The sequence below is a fragment of the Alternaria ethzedia genome (assembly GCF_023757985.1).
Source record: "Alternaria ethzedia strain BMP 0044 chromosome Unknown scaffold_1, whole genome shotgun sequence".
Taxonomy (NCBI): domain Eukaryota; kingdom Fungi; phylum Ascomycota; class Dothideomycetes; order Pleosporales; family Pleosporaceae; genus Alternaria; species Alternaria ethzedia.
Genome location: NW_026056194.1, coordinates 1,880,987 through 1,905,329, shown reverse-complemented (window position 1 = coordinate 1,905,329; position 24,343 = coordinate 1,880,987). Strand labels below are relative to the sequence as shown.

The 24,343-nt window shown below is 49.3% G+C and overlaps 5 protein-coding genes across 5 annotated transcripts; 3 read left to right on the top strand and 2 right to left on the bottom strand.

Moving 5' to 3' along the window:
* Positions 1-32: 32 nt before the first annotated feature.
* Positions 33-631, bottom strand: J4E87_000609 (uncharacterized protein; the record flags this gene model as incomplete). The annotated part of the gene is given in 4 exon segments (XM_049372264.1): positions 33-276; positions 295-518; positions 576-582; positions 627-631. 4 exon segments carry the CDS (start codon positions 629-631, stop codon positions 33-35), a joined length of 480 nt encoding a protein of 159 aa, XP_049238398.1.
* Positions 632-1,393: 762 nt separating this feature from the next.
* J4E87_000608 (uncharacterized protein) lies at positions 1,394-2,466 on the bottom strand (the record flags this gene model as incomplete). Its single annotated transcript, XM_049372263.1, has 2 exons — positions 1,394-2,131; positions 2,176-2,466. The coding sequence occupies 2 exons, from the start codon at positions 2,464-2,466 to the stop codon at positions 1,394-1,396; spliced, it is 1,029 nt and encodes a 342-aa protein (XP_049238397.1).
* A 4,107-nt stretch (positions 2,467-6,573) lies between these two features.
* Positions 6,574-8,679, top strand: J4E87_000607 (uncharacterized protein; the record flags this gene model as incomplete). The annotated part of the gene is made up of 4 exons (XM_049372262.1): positions 6,574-6,859; positions 6,907-7,331; positions 7,383-7,911; positions 7,964-8,679. 4 exons carry the CDS (start codon positions 6,574-6,576, stop codon positions 8,677-8,679), a joined length of 1,956 nt encoding a protein of 651 aa, XP_049238396.1.
* An 841-nt stretch (positions 8,680-9,520) lies between these two features.
* J4E87_000606 (uncharacterized protein) lies at positions 9,521-13,995 on the top strand (the record flags this gene model as incomplete). Its single annotated transcript, XM_049372261.1, has 3 exons — positions 9,521-9,525; positions 9,594-13,761; positions 13,813-13,995. 3 exons carry the CDS (start codon positions 9,521-9,523, stop codon positions 13,993-13,995), a joined length of 4,356 nt encoding a protein of 1,451 aa, XP_049238395.1.
* Positions 13,996-17,872: 3,877 nt separating this feature from the next.
* On the top strand, positions 17,873-19,368 carry J4E87_000605 (uncharacterized protein; the record flags this gene model as incomplete). The annotated part of the gene is made up of 2 exons (XM_049372260.1): positions 17,873-18,065; positions 18,113-19,368. 2 exons carry the CDS (start codon positions 17,873-17,875, stop codon positions 19,366-19,368), a joined length of 1,449 nt encoding a protein of 482 aa, XP_049238394.1.
* Positions 19,369-24,343: the final 4,975 nt, after the last annotated feature.

Below are 24,343 nucleotides of genomic sequence, written 5' to 3'. Positions count from 1 at the left end.
CCCTCAAGCTCAGTCTGGGCATGTTTGGCCTGTTAGCGGATCGATGATGATGCACCACCTTTACCGGCGATCAGTCCTGTATTTGTTGACTTGGTGGAAGTTTTCGGCAAAGATCGCATCTCTTGAGCAAACTCTTCCAGTACAAGGTTTCTTAGACTCTTGCGGATCTTCTTCAGTACCACTTTTCGCTTGTAGGAGACAGCCTCAAGCTTCTTGCGGACACCCCCAGTTGCAGAGTCTCCGCCTCTCAACGTGACCTTGTAAGCGTCAGGGACACTGCCGGTATAGCCTCACGGTCTGGGTGTATCATCGGCGCTGTTGCGTATCAGGAACTCGCGCATGTTGTCGATCGTTGTCTTGAAGGAACGAACCATCTCGGCCAACTCGGAGTCTTCTCGCTCGCGTTCGCGCAACCGCTCTTCGACCTGAGCGCGAAGCGTCATCTCGTAGTTCTCGTGCTGTACGTATCCTGTCTGAGCTGCCTGCTCAAACATCTTTCTTGCTTCTCGCCGACTCATCTGCAAATCTGAAGTTAGTATACCTAGATGCCTTCCAAGCGCAAAGCCTTGACTGACCCTCTCTCTGCCTAGTATGTAGGACTGGATATCGATGTCACCGACGCCGACCGCATCGTAGCATTCGTGGGCGTTCGAGTCGTCGGCATGTGCTGCAATTGCCCGCGCCGCCGCCTCTCCGTGTTCACGGTTGGTTTCGACGATACGTGTTCGACGAAAGCAATACATTGTATTGCGTTGTGGAAAGCCGGCGTCAATGCAAGCCTCGCGCAGGCGACGATTCAGTGCATCAGACTTCATCGGCTCCCCAGGCGTAATGATGCTGCGACTGTCAGCTGCGAAGAAAACTACTTGGTTCAAATCAACGGGATCAGTCTTGACCCAGGCAGCGTCCGTGCGAAGGATGTAAAAAGCTCGTTACATCAGGAGGTACCCAGGTAGTATTGCTACCTTCACTACATTATCAGCCGCTAGAAGTTTCTTGCCAAGGTAGCGAGGAGGTCGTCAGCTATGGATGGAGCAACGCGGCTCTTCCCCCAACATCTGTGTAGTTGGCACGCTAGTCTTGCAATAGTAAATTCATCGACGTTAGCGTTAGATGTAGTCAACACAGTGCTCTACTGAAGTGGTTTTGTAGATGATGGGAGTTGATGTAGTCAGCAGGAGGGCTCTACAACTGCAATCTTGTCGGATACAACGTCGATGTAGCAGCCTGCCAATTGTATTTTTTAGCATCCTTCCAAGATGGAGCATCACTCCGCGGACCCCGACTAAAATATATAGCGCATTAAGCTAACGAAGTCCTTGACATATCTCGCGACATTCATCCCAACTTCGGCGCCGTCTGACCACTCACCCTCCCGGTCCTTGTCTTGCTTTTATACATCGCCCATGGCATTCGATGCGTCCTTTGGAAATGATACGGGAACGTCCCAGTGCGAGGGCTCATTGTGTGCTGACGGGAAGCTCACTTGGCGCCGGAGTGGGGCTTCCTCGATAATGCTGAGATCCATGCTGCTCTCCACCAGTACATCTCTGGCAACGTCCTTCCAATTGTCACCGATCTTCTCGAACCACGATCTATCGCCAGGTAGATTGTACGCGTGCATAACGATGGTCTCGTCAATACCAAACTCTTTGAGGTTCGCGCCGGTAGCTGCCATTGTGACGCCTTTCAAGTCTTGGATGCAGTCGTCCTTGTACAAATTGAGGATATTCTGTGCCTCTTGTGGTGTAAAGGATCCTGGTGCTTTCCCTGCGTACTGTTTCTGTGTCTGCGGGTGAGTCCAAATGGATGGTTGACAGATCCTCCCTGCAATCGCCTTCGATGCTTCGAACGCTGCTTCGGAGTTCCAAAGTAGCTTTTGCGCTCCGTTGAAGAGAGTTTGGCGCGAGTCGATTACTTGGCGGCATGCGTTCTTCTCGTTGCTGTCTTGGTCGACAAGGGCAGAGATGTGTTCATGTCTGAGTGCCATATATGTTTCGGCCAGCCTGTCGTATTCTTTCGCCATCTGTTCTGTTGTCCAGGACTTCAGGTGGGATTCCGCAAAGTTCATACCCTGGGGATCGTATGATTGCATTGCGACTGGGTACTTGATATCGATTCCGTGTTTCACCTACGAAGTCAGTATATGTTTACGAATATTGCGCCAGAACTTACCTCTGCGTCATGTCGCTTGTTTCCTCTGTCCGCGTTCTCAGGTGTGGGGTATGCTGCGGATGGTGGAAGGGCTATCGTTTGCGCTACTTCGAGAGGAGCAGGCGCGGTAGGCTTTGTGGGCTCAATCGCGATGCTCTGCTCAACAGGAGTGTTCGACGGGAAGCTGATATCAATAGATGCCGTAGGTGCGCCATGTCTGGGTGTGGAAGGCGCGTGATCATCAATGGAATGTGGTGAGCTTGTTGTTGGTGTTGGAGATGGCGCGCTGACTTGCGCGCCATTTCCGGCCATGGCGGCGTCTGGGGAGATCGTCACCGCTTGCGATAGGAACTGTCTGGTGTTGTAGGTTGCTGAAGTGGTTTTGCTTGGGCAGCGCTCTTGCAATACTAGTCAGAGCTTGTGCAGATGATGGTGCAGATGAAGAAGTTGGAAGTAGTGGGTTGAAAGAAGGAGTGATGGAGGAGATGTGCGAGAGTTATTGTATTTGTATGCGCTGCTTGATGCTGTTGCAGGTTGCAGGTGAGAGAGCTCCGGTATCGCGGTGGAGCCTGGCACGTGACGGTGGAGTGCGGGCTATCACGTGCGGGCACTGGCAAGATAGCCACCATGTACACGTACCTAGGTACCCTGTATGAGGTCTGCTAGTCTTATAAGTTTCTTCACATCTGTATATGTTCTCCCAATGGTGTATATATATAGCCTTGTCTTGTTTGTTCGGTCCAGGTTCCCAGGGGCTGGGTATGACTTGAAGGCTGCCGTTGATGAGTTTGAGCGAATGCTAATGGTTGGCCTCGGGCCTGCTGTAATATGTGCGAATGTCAATCATCTTGGATGTGGTCTTAATGCTCCCTTCACGATCGTGTGGTACCCAAGTAGCTGCGGATCATGGTGTTGGTGCCCAGAAAAAGCTGCGCACCGTCGCTCATCATATCATGTATCCGTGGATATTGGCTGCAGACGTGGCGCATTTGGATGACAGCCAGTGCAGTATGATGCTTTCGCACTAGTAAAGCTTAGTTGTGTGAATTTCAGAATGTAAGATCTTGGGTAAATGATTCTAGGCAATGTCTGGACTGCGCAGGCAATGTCTGCGTATGTGCTAATCGTGTTCTGATCCTAAGGTGTAGTAACAACATAAGTTCGTGCTGCTTCCGATCGCGGAGCGCCTGCCTGTGAATACCTAGGTAAAGGTAAAGGTAAAGGCAGATGAGGCAGGGTGGCGAAAAGACAGCAAAACGACAGCGAAAGGAGGCAAAAGTTGACGCCAAGTGGGGCAAGGGGGGAAGGACGTCGCGGTATGTGCGTGATAGCTGGACTAGCGGTGTAGCACGTGGTAGCTCTGTTGCGCTGGTTGACTTTCCAGTTTCGGCACGGCTGTCCCTTGCGAGGATGTATGTTAGATGACAGCAGTGCTTACTCTTTAGTAGTGTACGATTGCAAAGGCCTTGCATGTTTGCTTTCGTAAGCTTTACTGTAGTGATCCGCCAAAGGCCCTGACCCATGTATACCTAGGTACCCCTCAAGTCTTCGCGCCGATACCTATCAGCTACGGCGCTACTCGCGTCCACTCGACTGCTTTGGCCACGCCCGGGTGGTAAGTTGCCCATGATAACGATTCTGCGACGGTTTGTACTTGTGGAAAAACCAGGTAACAGGGCGGTATCCAGGTATTGAACGAGGAATCTGGCCTTATCGGCGTTTGCGGCAGTAGTAGTAGTAGATAGAATCTGTGATGGATCAGTCGTGATCATCAAAACTTCTGTAACTCGAATAGCGTTTCCAATCATCACTGTAACGCCTTCGCGACCTTGCTATTGTTGGTGGTAGATCCACTCGGTAGACGACTAAAGCTTTCGGATTCAACGAGTCGGCAGCATCTATTCCCTGTCCTATGTCTTGATGAAAAGATCGGATTCCTAGTTTGTAACCATTTTAGATATAAGCACGAGACCTTGCAGCACCTGAACGCAGCTGGCTCCGAACGAGTTGCTGCCAAGCGCGGTCGATGACCGCATCAATGTAATCGACCGGAAACGACGAACAGCGATGCAGAGAGGCCATACTGCTCGTGCCATAGTGGAGGTGGTCGAGAATGGAGTGTTTTACTTGTGGAATCCGTGAATACCATTGCTCGTAATGCGAGCACAGCATTATGCCATTATGTTTCATCGGGGACACCATCAGACGACGAGTTCGAAAATTACCTGTGGATTGCTCGATCAGAGGTGCAAAATGCGAGCAAAGTGGCAACGGGAGTGGCTGAATATCGTGTCACATTTTATCTTGCTGCATACGCACTATTAAACGTGAGCAAATGAGTTCTTCTAAGGACAATGTATACCTCAATATTGATGAAGTTTTGGCGGAATGCGATACGAATTGCAGTCACCCCTGATCTTAGCTGGCGGAGCGTTGAGAGTCGAGATTGCTCCGTCGTAGAAGTGATCGCATTGGGCCGATGTCAATGGGCTTGCCAAGTATTCCTTCCAGGCGTCGATTTTTCAAATCATGTGTTGTTGAGAATGTAAGACTGCGCCGTGGTCTTGGTGCGTTGGCATGTTGGCGTGTCCTGATCACTATTGTTCATCGATACCGAACGAGCCGCTCGAACGACATGACGAGACTGCTGCGGATCCGGGGAAAGTGAGTCTTCGCGGGGTAGTCTGTCGCGGGGTATCGTCCGATTTACGTTCATGGTGTTTTTTGATATCGAACTTAGGTATCGGACTGGGTTTCGTTTTCGAGATGGTGTTGCGTGTCTGTCGATAAGCTGTCCAAGGCCCAGAGTAAGTAAGATTACGTAGTCTTTGGAGAATGGTTCTGGAGCGCGTCTGTACTGAACCAAGCTCCGATAAAACCATCAGACCACGTGCTGTAGCAGCCAATCGTGGGAGATGTAGAGAAACGCGCTCTCCGCGCGATATTGGCGGGCACATATCGTGGAAGAAGGCGTAGGTAACGTGAACACGCGAGGCTGTCTGTGTCAACGTCCGTGCTGTCGAGCACAGTGACAGTGTCACGGCAGCCCCGAAGCTTAACGAGAACAATGGCTTTTGTCGATAGTCCGGAAGCGAAGGAAGAAAGTCACATCATTTCCACAAGATGAGAATGCGAGTGTGGTTCAGCTGCACCTGACATTCTCGGCTATCGTCTCGTTATCGCGTAATGACATCAGAGTTATCCGTGGATACCTTGCGCAACATCGCTAGGTAATCACCTTTATCGCCGCGCAATACGGTAAATACGACAGAGTTCGTTCTGCGACAAACTTCAGGATACGAACCGTTGGCCCCTCGCCTAAAGCTGCACGCCTATGCTTTTTGCCTTTTCGCCAGACGTTGTTGGAGAGCTGTGGCAACTCAGTTACTGATCAGTAGTGCTGGGTAAACCGCGGGAACTCTGCATCAGTTCATCCGAACCCAACACCGTGTTTCGAGACAACGGCGCCGAAGTATTGACCGCTGCAGATGTGCCCAGAGAAAATTATCGCACCGAGGCCGCACATGTCAGCATCATCGCGGCGATCTGAATTCGCTGTACGAGATTCGGGTGAAAGCCATGTTTCTCTCAGGACGTCAAAAAGTTGCTACACGTGCGATCAAGGCCATCCACGTACCAGCTGTCTCTTGCCAGGCAACCCGCCGGGTTATTCAAAGAGTCTGGAGTAGAGCGACGGAATCTGGGCCGTCCCCAAAGGCCAGGACCACGGATCTATCTACGCGAAATCTCGGGCGCTAACGTGATCTACACGCCCGATTTGGCAACGACCCAGGGGTATGTCTTGGCTTATGACCGCCACAAAGCCTCCGAAGCGAAGACAGCACCTGCATGCTCCCTCGCGACATTGTGCCATACGCGCGTTGCGAGCTGGAATCATGTCCGGAACCCGAGAAAAGCAGAAGTCGTGGAAGCCCGCAAGCGACTGAATGTCCCCCGCAGGCTCGATGAAAGACCTCATCTTACTCTTCTTCCTACACAGCACACTCCCTGTCAAGACTTACATTATTAACTCTCCGCTAGCGGGCTACCTCCTGTATCGCAGTCTCAGTGTCAGCCTCGACCAAATCTGACACGCGCGGCGGCTGACCCGTCCCATAGCCAAGCACACTACACGCTCCACGGGCGTCGTGGGCATCTTTTTCTAATGTCTGGGCATGCGGTAGTTCAGTTCGCCTCTTATATGGAATTCGCGCCCACATCCCTTTGTTGCTTCTCTTGGTCTATCTTTTTTTCCTTGCTCACTTTGTGAAAAGGTCAAAAGGCGTCTGTTCACTCTTTACAGTGTCGTCTTTACCTTTTTGTTCGGACTTAATATCGGTCGATCTTTTTGATCTTACACTCGTTTATTCCTACGATTAGGTCTTTTATTTTAGGTGGAGAGATAAATACGTTAACATAATGCGCTACACTGGACTCTACGCTGCGGCTCTGGTCGCACCCCTCGTGGCTGCTCACGGCGGCGGCGACTTCCCTGTTCCAAAAATTGTTGGTCTGGGACCCCGAGAAATTGGTCAACTTAGGAGCAGGAACATTCTTGGTGGACATGCGGCGCACGTTGCAGGGCCCAATCTACGTTTGACAGCACGTCAAGGTGGTATTGATGGTCGGTGCGGACCGAACAACGGCGGTGCAAGCTGCGCCGAGGGCTACTGTTGCTCTGTGGAAGGCTACTGTGGTCAAGGAGGTAAGGTGTTCAGGTACAACTTGAGAGACCATTGCTAATCTTCATAGGTGACTACTGTGAAGCACCCGACTGCCAGTTCCAGTACGGCCCTGCCTGTGATGCCAACAAACTCCCTACTGGAGGCAGCACTCGCAACATTGCTCGTCCCAAGCTCGGCAACCAGCCATATGGTGGAGAGGGTATCTACGACTGCACTGAGCCAAACACGATTGCCATCACATACGATGACGGTCCTTACATCTACACTGAAGGTGTGTTGGATCAGTTCAAAGCTGCCGGAGCAAAGGCCACTTTCTTCGTCACCGGTGTCAACATCAACAAGGGCGCAATTGACGACACAAGCAAGCCGTGGGCTGCTACCATCAAGCGCATGATCGCCGAGGGACATCAAGTTGCCAGTCACACATGGTCGCATCAAGATCTTAGCGCCATCACCAGCCAACAGCGATATGACCAGATGGTCAGGAACGAGGTACGAGTCGATAATGTGAATCGTACATGAGAAGTGCTAATCAATTCGTAGATGGCGTTCGCCAACATCATGGGCAAATTCCCCACCTACATGCGCCCCCCATACTCCTCTTGCACCGCAGCCTCAGGATGCCAAAAGGACCTCGCTGATCTAGGATATGTCGTTTCCTACTTCGACCTCGACACCGACGACTACAACAATGTGACTCCAGACAAGATCCAGAACGCCAAGGACAACGTCAAGAAGGCCATCGACCCCAGCAACCCCCAGACGGACGCTTTCCAGGCCATCGCACACGACATCCATGAGCAGACTGCGAAGAACCTGACTGGCTACATGATCGAGACCATGAAGGCAAAGGGATACAAGCTGGTAACTCTCGGCGAGTGCTTGGGCGAGCCTCAGACCAACTGGTACCGAGACGCTTCTTCCGGTCGCGTAGCCACCACCTCTGTTTTCACCCCACCTGTCGCGGGTCCTACATCATCTGGAAGTGTTAGCTCCGCTGCACCTGCTGCCACTCCTACGGGCGTTTCCACGGATGCCACCTGCGGAGGCACATCTGGCTTCACCTGCCTTGGTACGACTTCTTAATTTGGACATACAATCACCCCCAACTGACATCCACGCAGGCTTCGCCCAAGGCGAATGCTGCTCCCGCTACGGCTTCTGTGGAAACACCGACGGTCACTGCGGAGTAGGCTGCCAGGCCGGTTTCGGAAAATGCGGTAACAATGGCACTGCCCCGTCGTCTGGAAGTGGTAGTGCTTCTCAGCCAGCCGCTACTGGTGCTTCTTCATCTGCGTCTGCTCCTACATCTGCTCCCAGCGGTCTTGTTACTACGACTGATGGCTCCTGCGGAGGTACATCTGGTTTCACGTGTGTTGGTTTCGCAGACGGCGAGTGCTGCTCTCAGTACGGCTTCTGCGGTAAGACGATTGACTACTGTGGAACGGGCTGCAACGCGCTCTTCGGAAACTGCGCTGGTTCTTCTGGTTCCCCGGCTCCTTCGAGCGCTGCTCCTTCCACAGCGGCTCCTTCGACCGCCGCACCTACTACTGCTGCACCTACTACCGTATCCACATCCACCCGTCCCGTCGTCACAAGCACCAGTACCAGCACTCGCGCGACTACCACCAGCACACGCACTTCCGCTGCCCCGGCCGCTACTTCCTCCCCCGCGGGCCTCAAGGTCAGCAAGAACCGCCTATGTGGTGCGCGCACCCAGCAGACGTGCAAGGGCTCTTCTTGGGGTAACTGCTGCAGTCCGGCTGGTATTTGCGGAAACAGCCTGTTGTCCTGCATGAAGATGTTTGGATGCCAGCCTGGGTTTGGTGACTGCCGGTAGATGTGCTTCGGTGGGGTTGTTGTTCACTTCTTATGTATTCTAGTTTTGGGGATTGGGGATTAGACGGTAGATGGGGGTGGTGGATATCGGAGAATGGACTTTCGAATGCAATCGTTGGCTGTAATGTCTTGTATACAGATGTTTCATATGATGGTTCATAATTGCAGACTAAGGCAGTTGCGATGGTATCACAATGATACAAGAAAAGAACTTAACAGGTCTGGAGCCTACATGAACGTTGGGTCAACTACTTTGCATGTTTTCATCTCGATGTAGGCCGCAGGCCTGTTCTGTTCTGTTCTTATATGACATAGATGAGGTGATATGCAGGGTATGAGAGGGCAAAAGTAATGGTCAAGTGGTTGTAAAAGAAATGAAGTTTGGCATGTACCAGTTCGCATGCGCTCGACCTGCATCGCTCCTTCCCGTTCAGTCTGCACGCATTGCGGTCAATGCAGAAAGACAGACAGTATCGAGGTGGAAACACGTATATTATTCTACATACGTGACTCACAAACGCCAGGTATTCTCGATGAGCTGTCATGTCTGGATGATGTGGTGAGTGCAGGCCAAGTGAGTGGCGCCGTCTCCACAAGTTCCCAATACGCTAGCCTAGCTCGTCTGCGGCGCCAGCGATATCACGTCGAGCTGTCGCCCTTCCTCTTGCATCGCCAATTGACCTCTGCGCATCACCGCAGCCCGTCACCACTCGCCCCCGTCTGCTCGTCAGCGTTCTCTTCGTCCCTTCTCTGTTTGTCACCGGCAGCTTCGCGCTTTCCTCACCTGGGCTTCGGCCGCGCACTCGAATTTTGGGTCCTGAGTAAAGTACGTCGGTTTGTCCATGGCGTCACTGTGCTGGCCATCGCGGCGGTGACAGCGCGTCGTATCCACTCGCATTTATTAACGTCGCCCAGATCTGCCCTAGTCTCCTTCACCATGTCGGACCTGCAGGAGCTGCTTGCCCGTCTCAACGGCGGCGCATCTGGCAACCAACAACAACCACACGGCTACCAGCACCCGTCTGTCTCGTCGCCTCTCTTCTCCCCCCAGCCCGGCGGCCCGCAGCCTCATCACCAGTCTGCCGTCATGTCGCCCAACTCGTCCATGGCCAACACGCCCGCGCCCGAGCCCGTGTCGCAGCCCACGCCGCAGCAGCAGTCGACCAACCTGCTCAACCTCCTCCGCTTCAACTCGCAGGGCGGCGGCCCGTCTCGACGCGTCTCGCAGCAGTCGCAGGCGCCCGACATTGCGACCAGCATGGCCAGTGTCATGGGCAGTAGGACGCCCTCTCACAGCGCCGCCGCCCCAGCACAGTCGCCTGCCGCCGCCCAGCAGAACCCCCAGGACCTTCTCCTGCGCCTGCTGAACCACCCCAAGCCCGCCCAGACCAGCGGCCGCTCTTCTCGCGCTGCCTCTGTGCTCTCTCCGCGTGCGTCCAACAAGCCTGAAACGGTTGTGGACGACCTCGCGCAGGACCTCGCAGACGCCGAGCTCGAGCACGTCTCGTCTGACCCCACCGTACACACCCCGGGAGCCTCTTCCCCCATGAGGATGTTTGGCTCTGACAGCAAGGAGCAGTCGTCTCGCTTCCAGCCCGACGCCGCCTCCCTTGCCCCCAAGTTCACCTACGTCAACCCCTTCGACCAGCTCGAAGCTGCCAGCCCCCGCAAGAACACCCCGATCCAGCAGGGCTCCAAGCCTCCTGCCCCCAAGATGGAGATCCTCAAGAAGAGGGCAGTCGATACTTCCTCGCCCGCTCCCCAAGACGACGCTCCTGCCCATACACACGAAACTGTGGCCGAGGCTGTGAGCGACCTGGGCGAGCAGGTCGGTCAGCAGATCGAGGACGCCCTCGCTGAAGCTGAAGCCGAGGCCTCTGCTCTGCCCCAACCTGAGGAGCTTGCAGAGGTCCAGGAGGTCATGGCTGAGATTGCAACCGAAATCAAGGACGAGTTTGCCGACCCAAGCACAGCCAAGGACATCGAGGCCAGCTTGCCCAAGCCCATCGCAGCTGCCTTGAAGGAAGTTGCTACCGAAATCGCTCAAGACAACGTGGCGGAAGACTGGGAGACTGCCGAAGCCGAGGAGAGCCTCGCAAAGGGTGAGGACCAGACGGTAATAGTCTACAGGTTCCCCATGCGCGCCTTTGCCTCCATCCAGGTCAACCAGATGCCCCCTCGTCGTCTCTACTTCGCCAACGAGCTCTTTATGGACATTGCTCGCTTGAAGAAGGACTTTGACCAGATCGACCGCTCCCTGGTTTCCGCCAGCAAGAACTTCATCGTCTACGCACTCGTCAAGAAGGGCGGCTTCCGCATCATCCGCCAGGAGAATGGTCAATACCGTCAGGTCTTCGAGAACCACCAAGAGCGCATCTTCAACATCGCCCTGTGCACCTCCGCAGACGACTCACAACAACCGCTCGAGAGCATCCTGGGTATCGGTGTCAACGGCACTGTCTTCTGGACTTCTCTCGACCCTGCTCGCGAGGACCAGTTCGGCGAGAACCTCGATTCGCAGGGTTTGATGCTTCCCCCGTCGCCATCTCAAGATGATAACACATCTGGAGGCCAGCTCAAGACTCGCGCGAAGCCATCTTCGCGTCACCCAGAGTTCTTTGCTGTTGGCAGGGGCAAGTCCATCCACATCGTCTTCCCCAAGGTCGCCGCTGAGTATGCTCGGTCTAAGAGCCGCATCTGCCACACGGAAAAGTACCTCAAGGAGCGCTCCCTCAAGATCCTCACTGGCAAGGCTGGTAAGGACTTCACTTTCAGCGAGGACGACACCATCATCGTCTCACTCGACAAGGCCGGCCGCATGCGCTTCTGGGACATCCGTACCCTCACCGAGCCAGACCTAGGCAACCCTCACAGCCCTCCCCGCCAGGTCGAGGTCTCCGAGACTCTGCTTGAGTTCCACACGACCACACCCAATGCCAAGTCGTGGCCCACTTCCGTCTTCTTCTTTGACAAAGACAAGCCATATACTAAGGGTATTGCGCTGCGTTATGTCATGGTCGGCATGAAGCAGAACCACGCCTTCCAGCTGTGGGACCTGGGTCTGAACAAGGCCGTGCAGGAGATTCACCTGCCTCACGAGAACGAATCGGACGCCATCTGCAGCGTATCGTTCCATCCCCGCACTGGCATCATGGCTGTCGCCCACCCTACCAGGAACTCGATCTTCTTCGTCCACGTCTCCTGCCCGAGGTACAACCTTCCTGCTCTTAGCCAGGCTGCCTACATCTCCCGTCTGGCAAACAAGGGCGACAGGGGCCAGAACAATCTGCCTCCAGTCAACGCTACTGCCATCATGACTAGCATCACGGAGTACTCTTTCGCCTCCAAGGGACAGATTAGGAGCCTGCACATGCTCAACGAGCCCGCTGGACCTTCTGATGTCGACGACCCCGACAACGCCGCTCTCTTCGAGCTGTACGTCATGCACTCCAAGGGTGTCTGCGTCTTGCGCATCCGCCGAAGCGATCTTGGCTGGAAGAAGGAGGGCGAGCCCATTCACCCCAAGGAAGCTGAGGAAGAAGGCGTCATCACCATCTCGCAGCTCAAGCCACCTCAACCTGTCACTGATGAGTCATCTACTGCTGGTGACACTCCTGCGCCCAAGTCTGTCTCTGACCGATCTGCGCGTGAGCCATTGAAGAGGGAGAGTAGCACCGCGTCCAAGCAGTCCATCAACCCCGAAGCAGCGATGCGCGCATCTACTCTCGCTAAGGTCGAGAGCAAGCAAGACGCAGCTCGTGCAGCTATCATCAACGGTGGTGACAAGTCAGAAAAGAAGAAGAAGAAGCGCGCGGCCGCCACAGAGACATCTTCCCAAGTCTCTACAGCGCCTTCAGCTGTGGCTTCCACTGCTCCTTCCGCTCGTATGCCTGCACCTGCACCCGCGGCTCTGCCCCCGTCTTACGCGCAAGCTGCTCAAGCGACTGCGCAGTCCAAGTCTCCGGCACCACCTGAGCCAGCCGTTGCGCAGGAGCCTGCCAAGTCCAAGGCTGCTGACACCACCGAAGCGCCGGAGTGGGCCAAGCAGCTCATCAGCAAGCACCTCCAACGCCCAAGTGCCGCACCTACCGCTGCTCATCCCGCAGAGGTTGATGCCAAGAAGCTTGAGGAGGTCGTACAGGCTGAGATCACCAAGGGCTTCTCGCGCGAGCTGGACATCATGTACAAGCGCTTCGACGAGGACAAGCGTGTCATGAACGCAGCCAACGGTGCCCATCAGCAGGCCATTCTGCGCCAGGTGTCTAGCACACTCAACGAGAACGTCGAGGGCGTCATTGGCAAGATGGTCAGTGACAACATCCGCAACGTCGTGCTTCCTGAGGTGCTCGCTAAGACCACTGCTACCGTTGAGCAGGGTCTGAGCGCCAACCTCAAGCCCATCCTGGCTCAGCAGTTGTCCAAGGAAGTTCCTGATGCCGTATCTCGATCCCTTAAGCAGCCCCAGATGTTCCAGTCACTCTCTGACCAGGTCTCGAAGAAGATTGTTGGTAACTTCGAGCCTATGATCGCTGCCTCAGTTGCTACCGTCGTCAACCCCGCTATGTCGAACTTGACCAACATGATCGAGCGTCAGATCGGTGGTGAGCTCCGACAAGCCCATGCTCAACGCCGTGAAGATGCTATCAAGATCTCCGCGTTGACCGAGACTGTGCAGACATGCCTAGAGACTATTCAGACCATGGCTGCCAATCAGATTGAACTTCAATCCCAGGTCGCAAAGCTTCTCGAGGCTCGCCAGACTCCAGCTCCTCGACATGTACAAGACTCGCCTGCTGCTCCACGTACCCCTCCCAAGAAGTCACAGGAGGAGCTTGAGATCGAGTCTATCCACCGTCTCATGTCCGAAGGCAACTACGAGATGGGTACCATGCAGTGGTTGCAGTCGCCTCGCAGCGCCGCGCTCTTCGACTCTGTCTTCGTCCGCTACGATCCTGCCTACCTCAGCCAGGTGAGCCCGCTGCTCGCGCTGTCGACTGGTGCGGTCGTATCTGAGCATCTGGGACGCAACCTGACGGAGCGCCTTGTCTGGCTCAACGCTGTATTCCAGAGCGTCAACCCCAACGTAAGTTCACCGCTGCAGAACCATCATACTCCTGCTAACGAAACATCACAGGACCAGGAAATTCGCGACATCATTCCTAAGATCATGGACGTCGTCATCCAGCGCTTGACCGCCGCATACATCCAGCTCAACGAGAGCACCCCTGGTAGCCCGCTCCTTCGCGCCATCTCTCAGCTGGTCAACAAGTGCAACGAGATGACTCGCGCCGCCGCACCCTTCAGCCCTCGTGGTTGAAGACCGAGGTGATAGGACAGCAATCCATTCGTACAGTAATGAGCGTCATGTGCTGAGAATGCCTTGACAGGTATCATTGCTCAAGGTGTTTGGGCTCCTGCTTGCGCCTTCAGTATCGTTTGATCATTACCTCTTTGCAAGTCTTCGTTGCCTTGTCTTCGACGTCATGATCACAGGCATACACGGAGCGCGCATATACCACGGCAGGCCTATGACACCAGATACTTTACACTCTCCTTTTTAGTTTGATCTTCCTTTTCTTTCTTTCCCAATGTACAAATAGATTCATTACCTTTCCTTTCCTTTCCTTTCAGATACCCACTGTCTTTACCTTCCAGCGATCCACTCGCCGAGCGTCTTGTCAGTAAACAGTCTAGTGATGCTGGAATGCTCACTTCTTTGACTGTTTCTGCCTTGTATTCTTGCGACGAAAACGCTGGTTTTGGGGATGATGGGGTGTGTGGGCGGTCTATGATCTTTCTCACGATCTGGCATGCTATGAGTGAGGTTATCGGATTGACGACTCTTTTTTTACGAGTTGTCGGCCTTTTGAGCTCAAGCGTTAGGGAGGGTGAAGCATGTGTACGATATTTTCTTGCGATGGTGGATGGATATAGTAACGGCATGGTTAATGGCTGGAGTAATACACCGGTTACTGGAATTGTGTTTTTGATGATGTTGCGGCGTGGCGAGGAGTGGCGCGAACTAGGCCTTGCACATGATGAACTTTTACATTGACAATTAATAGTCATTGATCTGCGCGCGTACGCATCCTTCCCGCTCACGCTGCTCGCGTGCTCATGGGTGTTCGCGTGTTCGGCAGAGCAGACAACGGGAGGGCGATCACGATGAGACGAACCCGCCGCGTCCGTCGCATGAATCGTCGCAGATTACCCACCCCCCATCCACTTTTACCTCAGCTGAAACACCACTTGAAGCCAGTCACAGCCTTGTGTCGTCTGCGTTGCGACTGGGAACTCGCTCTTCCGTGCAGTGTGTGATGGGTATTGCGACGGCGGGACACAGCGCATTTTGCATTGTGCCGCAACGTGGGTGTCAAGAAATAGTATGCGCGTCGCGTGGCATGTTGGAGTGGGCGAGCAGATGGTTGCAGGTAATGCTTACTGATACTGCTATGACTGAGGAATCCATAGATGAGAGATGCCTGGCTTGGTTTTACCTGGGCGAACGTTGGTGTGTTGTGGAACTGGTTTCCGTCTTTCTCTCGATTGCTGTTTCTTCTTTCCTTCCTTTCTTACGCTCGTGTCCTCAGTTTTCTTGACTTGACTGAACTTCCGTCTTTACGTACTATACTGGTTATTCTTCTTGACACTCTTTTTGGATATTACTGTTACGACTTGCATTCGATTGGACATATTTTACGGACTACGCCGCACATTATAGACGGGAGCTACGGCACGACACGATACCGATACGTTCGTTCTACTATACGCATACGCCTCCGCCACTTCCTTCTGAGGATATCGAGGCCAGGACGGAAGCGGAAAGAGAGTAGTGGGAAAAAGGAAAGAAGAGAGGAAGAGGCACAGTCACAATGGCGATCAACTGGATCCTACCCGTTCGCGCGGCTCAAGCTGTACTTTCTATCGTTGTACTCGGGTTGATGGCTTATGGTACGTCTCTCTCCCATCTCCCCATCTCCCCCATCAAACTAACACCCTCAGTATCATCATGGTGGTCAACACACTGGCGCCAATCCTCCCCGCTGGAGATAAACTACCTCATCTTCGCCCCCTCATGGACCATCCTCAGTCTCATCCCCCTCCTGCTCACCTCTTTACCCAAATACGCACACTTGACTGAGAAAGGCAGTGTGAAGTGGGCGCTGTTGGGACTGGAGGGACTGACGATGTTATTTTGGTTTAGTGGGTTTGTGGCGCTGGCGGTGTTTTTGAGTGGGAGGATTTGCTTTGGTATGGTGAGTTTGATCGTCCTTCCTATGTGCCGTCACTTTAAGATGGGGTATTTGGGGGCTAATGTGTGGCACGAATAGGTCTGTGATGTAGCCCGCGCGAGTACGGCCATCAGTGCGGTCTCGTGGCTTGCTTGGGCGGTCACTTTTGCCTTTGGTGTTGTTGGTGTTGTTAAGGGACGGCGTGGTGGTATGGGTATGACGTTCGGTGGCAAGGCGCCGAAGAGCAAGGAGGTGGATATGCATCAGGGTGTATAGAGGCTTGGTGATGGGAGTGGGCCAGGGTGATGTGTATATGACTTGGGACTTGCGATCATCAGGTATGATTGCGGCGCGTTGGTGGCTTTTTGGATATCCTGCTTTGCTTTGAGCATTGGTTTAGTCGTAATGCATACTTCTTTTGGAGTGTAATGTCGTGTTTTGATGTGCTATGAACAGTTTCTGGATGATTACTTCCATGTGCGATACTCATCATTTGGGATGACAGTTTTGTATTAGTACGATGTGAACTTGGGCAGTCGTAAGTGGATCATTGGCGATGAGTTGTCGCGATGAGATAGTTCTCGCGTTTGTTGGCAGATATCTTTACATATTTGCTGTGATATTGCCACAATCATCCGATGAGAAAGACTGTCTCTGCATTGTAAGCATACAATCTAGTCACAGCTTCGATGACCAGCGCGGACCAAGTCAAGGCCCAGCGTTGAGTCAAAGGCGCCTCTATTGCTCGTTGAGCAACAGTCAGGCGTCATCACCGGCACAGTGACAGCAAGTATTGGCATTCAGGCAATCAGGCGATCATCGCAGGAAAGCTCTCGGCAGCTGTGTCGCCATCTGTCACTTTGTAAGTATTCCAGATAGTTCTGATGGACCCTAGATTATCAGTACTCTACATAACTGCATTAACGGCACATTTGTCATAGAAGCATGCGATGCCTTGGTTATAAGGAATTGAGGATGTCGACATCCGACCCGCGTGGTCGATGGCGAATTCTAGCCTCGTTTCGAAACGCTTGGTATGTAGCAGTGTGCCGAGGAGGAGATTTTGTGGATGCCTTATAACATGCGTTGTATGCCTGATGAAGCCATGCTGAAACGCAACAGAGACGCAAACCGCCTGGAACGGCAGCCTCGTCCGCGACGTTCGATGCGGACGGCAACAAGACACTTCATTCTTCGATAGATGAGATTGACGTCGTGCAGTAGGAACATGATGCGTTGAAGTGCTGCCTGTTATAATTGATGACCGTGTTGGTGCATGCGTTCACGAAGATAACTGTCAGCAACCCCTCAATAGTTCATCGGCACTGCTTGATTGGTCATAGCGCGAGCGCTAGCGTCTAACGTACCTGCGGCGGATCTGCTCCAGGATTCTGATACCTGCAACACCACGCCACTGATGCTCGTCACAGAACAAGAACTTCTGCATCTCGGCTGACACCATCTGACAGCGTTCTACTCGCGTTTCTCGGTTCTCGGCAACGCGTTTTCCACGACGATGCCAGTAAGAGCATGCTCTGTCCACCGGGGCCTGCATAGAAACAAAGCGGCCAGATGCCATCCGACTGAATATAGCAACGATGGCAGGGAACATAATTCCAATGATTGCCCCAAACGGCAATGATGCCGCTCTCGACTTGTTGGCGGGGAGCTTGGCGGGGAGCTGTCAGTTCCCAAACCTTCCGCAAATCTGGATGCAGGGGCTTTTTTCAAGCTGCGCTCGAGCGCTCGCCTGATACGTGTGCGAAGCGTGTCAGCGGCCATGGCTGGATGGATCTGATGGCCTGCGAAACAAGTACATCTTCTCTCGCTGCGTCGCTGTCCAAACATTCTTCTTTCCACTTCTCCAGCTTCACGCGCGCGTAAACATTGATCGTATCCGCAGCGGTTTTCTTGAAACATCAGTCCGGAGAAGAACGACTCGTACCTCGAGAGAAAGCAATCATGCCGAAGACCGCTGTCTTCACCACCATTACGCCGTTGCCGGCGGGCATCACAAGGAAGAGTGTGCTCGACATGTACCGCGATCATCTAGCTATGATCGACTTGAACCCGTTGGTTGTGGAACGGTTCAAGTGCAGGCCACCTAGCTATGCGCCGACTGACGAATACTGGTCGATGTGGTACACTATCAAAGGTGAGTACTTTCTACATATCCACCGTGCAGTCGCTAACATCTCCTAGACAAGGTCTCATATCTACCGGGTGGCCTGGCGACAGGTTCTGTATCATACCACGCCTGCTTCAACGATACAGCGGAAGGTCTCAACACACACGTGTACGCACCACTTGGTCTCGATATCCAAGGAAAATGGACCGTAGGAGGACGGCTGCCTGGCGAGCCAAAGCCTCCGGCTGAGCCTGGCCTCAAGACTCCAAGACACGGACTGTATATCCGGGAAGATGTCAAGATGACCTGTTCATCCCTACTGTTGAGCTTCGTCAAGAGGACATTCAAGGACTCGCATGGCAAGCTCGTGGACAAACTGGTCGAGAGAGCGCACATCCTGGAGTCAAACTTCGCGAACGAGAGATTGCAAGCGCTTCGGAATGTTGCGCCCGGCGAGCGAATGGGACACGGTGACATCTTCATCGCACCACCACCAGACTACGACTACCAGCCTTCTCCCAGATACCTACAGGTTCCCTCCCCTCGCTTCGTATCACATACGCGAAGCCAAAGCGACCCAGTACTTTCTCCTGGCTTTTCTTCTTCCTCGACGCTCAACGGTTCCAACGACAACTCGCCTAACCCAAAAGACCGCCCGATGTCCTTCACCTTCGTACGCGAAGAGAGGGAGGTAGCCTCCTCTGCACCCGAGCAAGGCTCCTTCCTACTACCAGCGACAACATACGATGGCGGCTTTTCACAAGTGCGCGAGCGATCGCAATCTTTGTTCCCTGGAAACGCCCCGGACGAAGACCTTGAGCGCATCTACTCAGAGCGCATGATCTCTCTGGCACCACTGAGCCCGACCCAATCCCCAAAAGACTGGACACCGGAATACGCACCGAGGGTGTCTTACACCCCTAACGAGCGACCCATTTCCTTCACATTTCCCTTCGACCCAAAGCATCCCTTTGACCGCAAGTCGACATCCGAGACGTCGCAATCGGACCAACAAAACCTTCTCGACGACATCGACGACGCAATTGACGAATTCATGTACACTTTACCCGCGACCACATACAAGACGCTTCCTGCGACTACGTACGACCCCAAGCCGACTGCCGAACCCACACTCTCCAGCGCTACATACAACCCAGAACCGACGCTTTCGAACGCTACCTACAAGCCCGAGCCGATACTGTCGAGTGCGACCTACGACCCAAGGCACGCACGGAAAGACTCCGTTATGCCATCGCAGTCTTACGCCGACGAACCACCGCCAGTGCCGCTCAAGGACGACAAGTACAGGAAGGGTAGCATTAGGGGATAGTACGGTATAACGCAGCTGGTGATGCTTTGATGACCTTTACTGTAACAAAATTTCTTCTGTCTCGATATTTTTCGATTTGGGAAAAAGCGGGTTTGGTGTTTGAGCGTTTGGATCTTTTATATATACCCTCTTGTATCAGGCTACCGGATAGGCTGGATGGAGTACCTCGCACCCCGTTTTTTGTACAACAATGGATTATGACGGCGGAAACGCTACGATATTATACTGCTCTTACAATGACCAAGTTGATGTGGAAAAACCTGTTTAAGCTACACCAAGGCCCATCGTTGCAGCGACATGTACCACTCACACAACACCATCCGACACTTTACAACCACACTCCAAACCCGGCGTCTTCCTACCCGAAAAATCCGCTTCCCAAAGCCTCGCAACATCCAAAAGTAACGCCTCCTGGTACTTCGCCCCAACAACAAGCAGCCCAAACGGCCGTCCATTCCAATCCAAATAACCCAGCGGCAGAGTCACCGAAGGATATCCTGTGCACGTTGTAAGAGGAAGCTTAGTTGATAAACTTGTACAGGGCAAGGAGGCTTACTAGCTAAAGCACCAACATCGGGCAAACGGCTATCTGCTGGCCCTATTATCACGTCGACATTTTGCGAGAGGAGGGTTTTGTCGATCGCATCATCAGCGGCCGAAGCAGTCGCCTTTACAGCAAGACGGTCATACTCTGCGTTTGTGAGCGAGTTCGCGTCTTCCAGACTTTGGATAAGCTTGTCTTGATTCGGAGAATCTGATGATAGCTGGCTTTAGTTATGAACAGAAGATGAGGATGGCATTCGTGGGTTGTTCTCACACGATGGTAATTCGATCTTGCGATGGTGTTCGTTGAACTCGATCAACTCCTTTAGGGTCTTGACTTTTGGTGTGTCTAGGCCGTTTGTGTAGGCTTCGAAGAGGGTGGAGAAATCGTTTTCTGGGGTGTGTTAGCGTGAATCTTGCACGTTTGGCTTCAATGAGCTCACTAATTGTGGCCAAAACGTCGTTCATGCTCTCGTCCAATGTTTCGTCTGAGATCAGGTTGACTGGGCCGACGACGCGTTTGGCTAGGTTTGAGATCTTTCTGTAGGCTGCAAGTGTTTCCCGTATCTGCTCGCTGAGTAAGGCATGGTTCTGTTTCGTTGGAAGTGCACTTACGATTTGGTCCAGTGCTCCAGGTTGCGGCTTCTGAACGGCTTCTGGTAGATGCCAGTGGTGTAGGTCTATGGTGGCGAAAGAGACATCTTTCCAGTCGCGAGAAAGGGAGGTATCATAACCTTAGTCGGGCACTTCCGGATGTAAAAGATCTGCGATAATATCGAGCAAATCAACAAGATCCTCCACACTCTTCGCCATAGGCCCAACACTATCCCTGTTCTTCGAGAACGGAAATCCCCTATGTTCCGACACTATACCAGGCGTAGTACGAATAGTGTACAGGGCAGCACGAGTAGCTGGATTTGTGAGAGAACTATTAAAGTCGGCGCCAATAGAGAGGGGGGCAAAACCTGCGCTAATAGCTACAGCTAAGCCTGTTAATAAGCTAGATAGGTTCTGTAGGGTCGTAAGCACTGTAATACTTGTTATGTGTAGAGGGGTTGTACTAAATAGCCGTATATACCGTCGTCGACTACACCACCGCGTACATATGCGGATTGTGTCTAGCCTCTACGTGCAGACTAGCTACCGCTTATTCCGAACGCTCTAGAAAGATTAATTAAGAATGTTTTAGGTCTCTGTACTTCTACTTACTTCTAGTTTCTAAATTGCTATTAGAGTTAGCTCGAAACCTCTAGAAATTAACTAAAAATATACAGAAAGATTCGCCTTCTCTATTAGAATAAGTCTAGCATCTACTACTATTCTAATAACTCTAGTAGTCTCTCTCGGCTAAGAGCCTATAAACGCCTAACTACTATTTATAGATTTAAGCTAGAACTCGCTTAATATATCTATAGTATTCTTTTAATTCTATTAGTAATTTTAGAGAATACTTATATATACTTACTTACCTTAACTATAAATAGTATACTATGTAACCTACTTCTTACAAACTCTCTCTACCTTTTATTATCTAGTCTTATAGCAATCTTCTCTAGATATAGAAGTAGTAAGATAGATATTATAGCTTTAAGCCTATTATTATATTTAAGAATCTAGTTATAGTATTAGTGTATAAGATTAAGGCTAGTAATACGTCTATTACCTAGAAGACGCTATAGGTTACTTACTATAATAGTTAATAGATTAAGTTCTATTTTAAAAAAAGTTTAGCTAAAGTAGAGTATAAAGAGACTCTACTTAAGATAGTAGTAGAAGTTAGACTAAGAACGTAGACTAAGAAGCGTATTAGTAGAGAAGTAACTACTATAGTTTTAATTTAAAGAGTTACTCTTAGAGTCTATTTAGTAATTATTATATAAATTTTAATATAAAGAAAATATAATTAGACACTAAAATATAATTTATTAGTATTCTACTATCTTTATATCTTTTTATATAATAATTAAGAAACAAGTTTATAGAATAAATATTCTACTACTATAGCTTAATAGAATATTTAGCGTATTCTACTACTATAGTATAATAGAATATCTAGTGTATTCTACTACTATAGTATTTATAGTATACGTAAAGTATTCTACTACTATAGTATAATAAAAGTATTCTACTACTATAGTATTTATAGTATATATAAAGTATTCTACTACTATAGTATAATAAAAGTATTCTACTACTATAGTATTTATAGTATACGTAAAGTATTCTACTACTATAGTATAATAAGAGTATTCTACTACTACTTACCTACTCTAAGTTTATAAGTATTCTACTACTATAGTATAATAAAAGTATTCTACTACTACTTATAAGCTTAGGCCTTCTTATATTCTACTACTACTTACTTATTCTAAGTTTATAAGTATTCTACTACTATAGTATAATAAAAGTATTCTACTACTATAGTATAATAAAAGTATTCTACTACTATAGTATAATAAAAGTATTCTACTACTACTTATAAGCCTAAACCTTCTTATATTCTACTACTACTTACTTATTCTAAGTTTATAAGCATTCTACTACTATAGTATAATAAAAGTATTCTACTACTACTTATAAGTCTAGATCTTCTTATATCTTACTACTACTTACCTATTCTAAGTTTATAAGTATTCTACTACTACTTATATACTTTAAGTTTATAAGTATTCTACTACTACTTACTTACTCTAAGTTTATAAGTATTCTACTACTACTTATAAGCCTAGGCCTCTTTATATTCTACTACTACTTACTTATTCTAAGTTTATAAGTATTCTACTACTACTTATAAGCTTAGATCTTTTTATATTCTAAGTTTATAAGTATTCTACTACTACTTACCTACTCTAAGTTTATAAGTATTCTACTACTACTTATAAGTCTAGGCCTTCTTATATTCTACTACTACTTACTTATTCTAAGTTTATAAGTATTCTACTACTACTTATAAGCTCTTAAGGCCTTTATATATTATACTACTATAAACTTATTATAAGTAAAAAAAAAAGATAGTAATAGATAAGACTTAAACTTAAATATAAAAAAAATAGTAACTTTATATATAAGAAATTACCTACTTAGTAGTTAAGTAGATATCTTAGTTAAGAGCTAAAGGTTACTAAACTAGTAAAGAACTAATATACTAAATAGTAGTACTATATTAAGCTATTATTAATAGAGAATAATTAGATTTAAAGCTTTATATAGTACATAAGTATAAGAGAGCTAGTAGAAATATAAAGTTATAATAAGTAAAGACTTTATATTAGTAGCTATAACGCTAGCTTTACTAGTATAGTAATATAGTATATAGATATAGAAGATAGATAATTAATAAAAAGTAAGAAGTAATAAGTAATAAGTAATAAGTAATAAGTAATAAATATACCTTTTTTAAGACTATAATCTTACTTATAGCTATTAAAACTTTAGTCTATAGTAATTCTATATTATATAATACTCTCTATATTAATAATAATAATAGTAGTAACTACTTTAAAATATCTACTTCTAACTTTCTTCTATTTAGCTTTTTATTTAGCGCTTTATACGCTATAATCTTAGTACTACTACTATAATTTATTATATAGTAGTAATAGTAGTAATAGTAATAAAATAAGCTCTACTAGAGTAAGTTAAGGTCTAGTATAGTTTAGAAGCGTAGGTAAGTATAGCACTACTATTATTAGAGTTAGTAACTATATACTAATAGTAATATAGTCTACTTTAGAACTTTACTTAGCGCACTTAGTATATAGTAGCTATACTACTATTAATAATTACGCCTACGCCTATATCTACGCCTATACCTACGTCTATTATTTCTACTTTTACTTCTTCTATATCTTTAGCGTATAATAATAATAATAATAATAATAAAAAGATAGAGATTACACTAAGCTAGATAGTAATTCTACTTACTTTTATAGGTAATCTTACGCAGTAGTAGTAAGAGTATAGTAGTAGAAGTTAGATAAGTAAGTAAGTAATAATAAATATAGAATAGCTTACTCTCTTCTTTTCTTTATAAGATATAAGTAAGTAGTGCCTATATAGTACTACTACTATAATATATAGATATTTACTAGCTTTAGAGTATTTAGCTTCTATATTTTATTCTAGCTATTTAGAGTACTACTTAGAGAAATAATCTAAGTATTAGGTTAGAGTAGCGTTATAGATTAGAGTTTAAATACTAACTATAGTAAAAGAGTAGAGTTTAGTTAGTTAGAATTAAAGTTCTTACTATATACTTCTTTTTATATACACTATTTTATACTCTTACTACTTTTTAAACTTCTACTAGTAATTATTAATAGATAAGCTACTAGCTATATTCTAGAAAGAAGAATATAAAGCTAGTAGTCTTTTACTTCTTACTAATAGTAAAAAATTAGAGAAGCTAGATAACTAACTTAGAGTCTTTAGT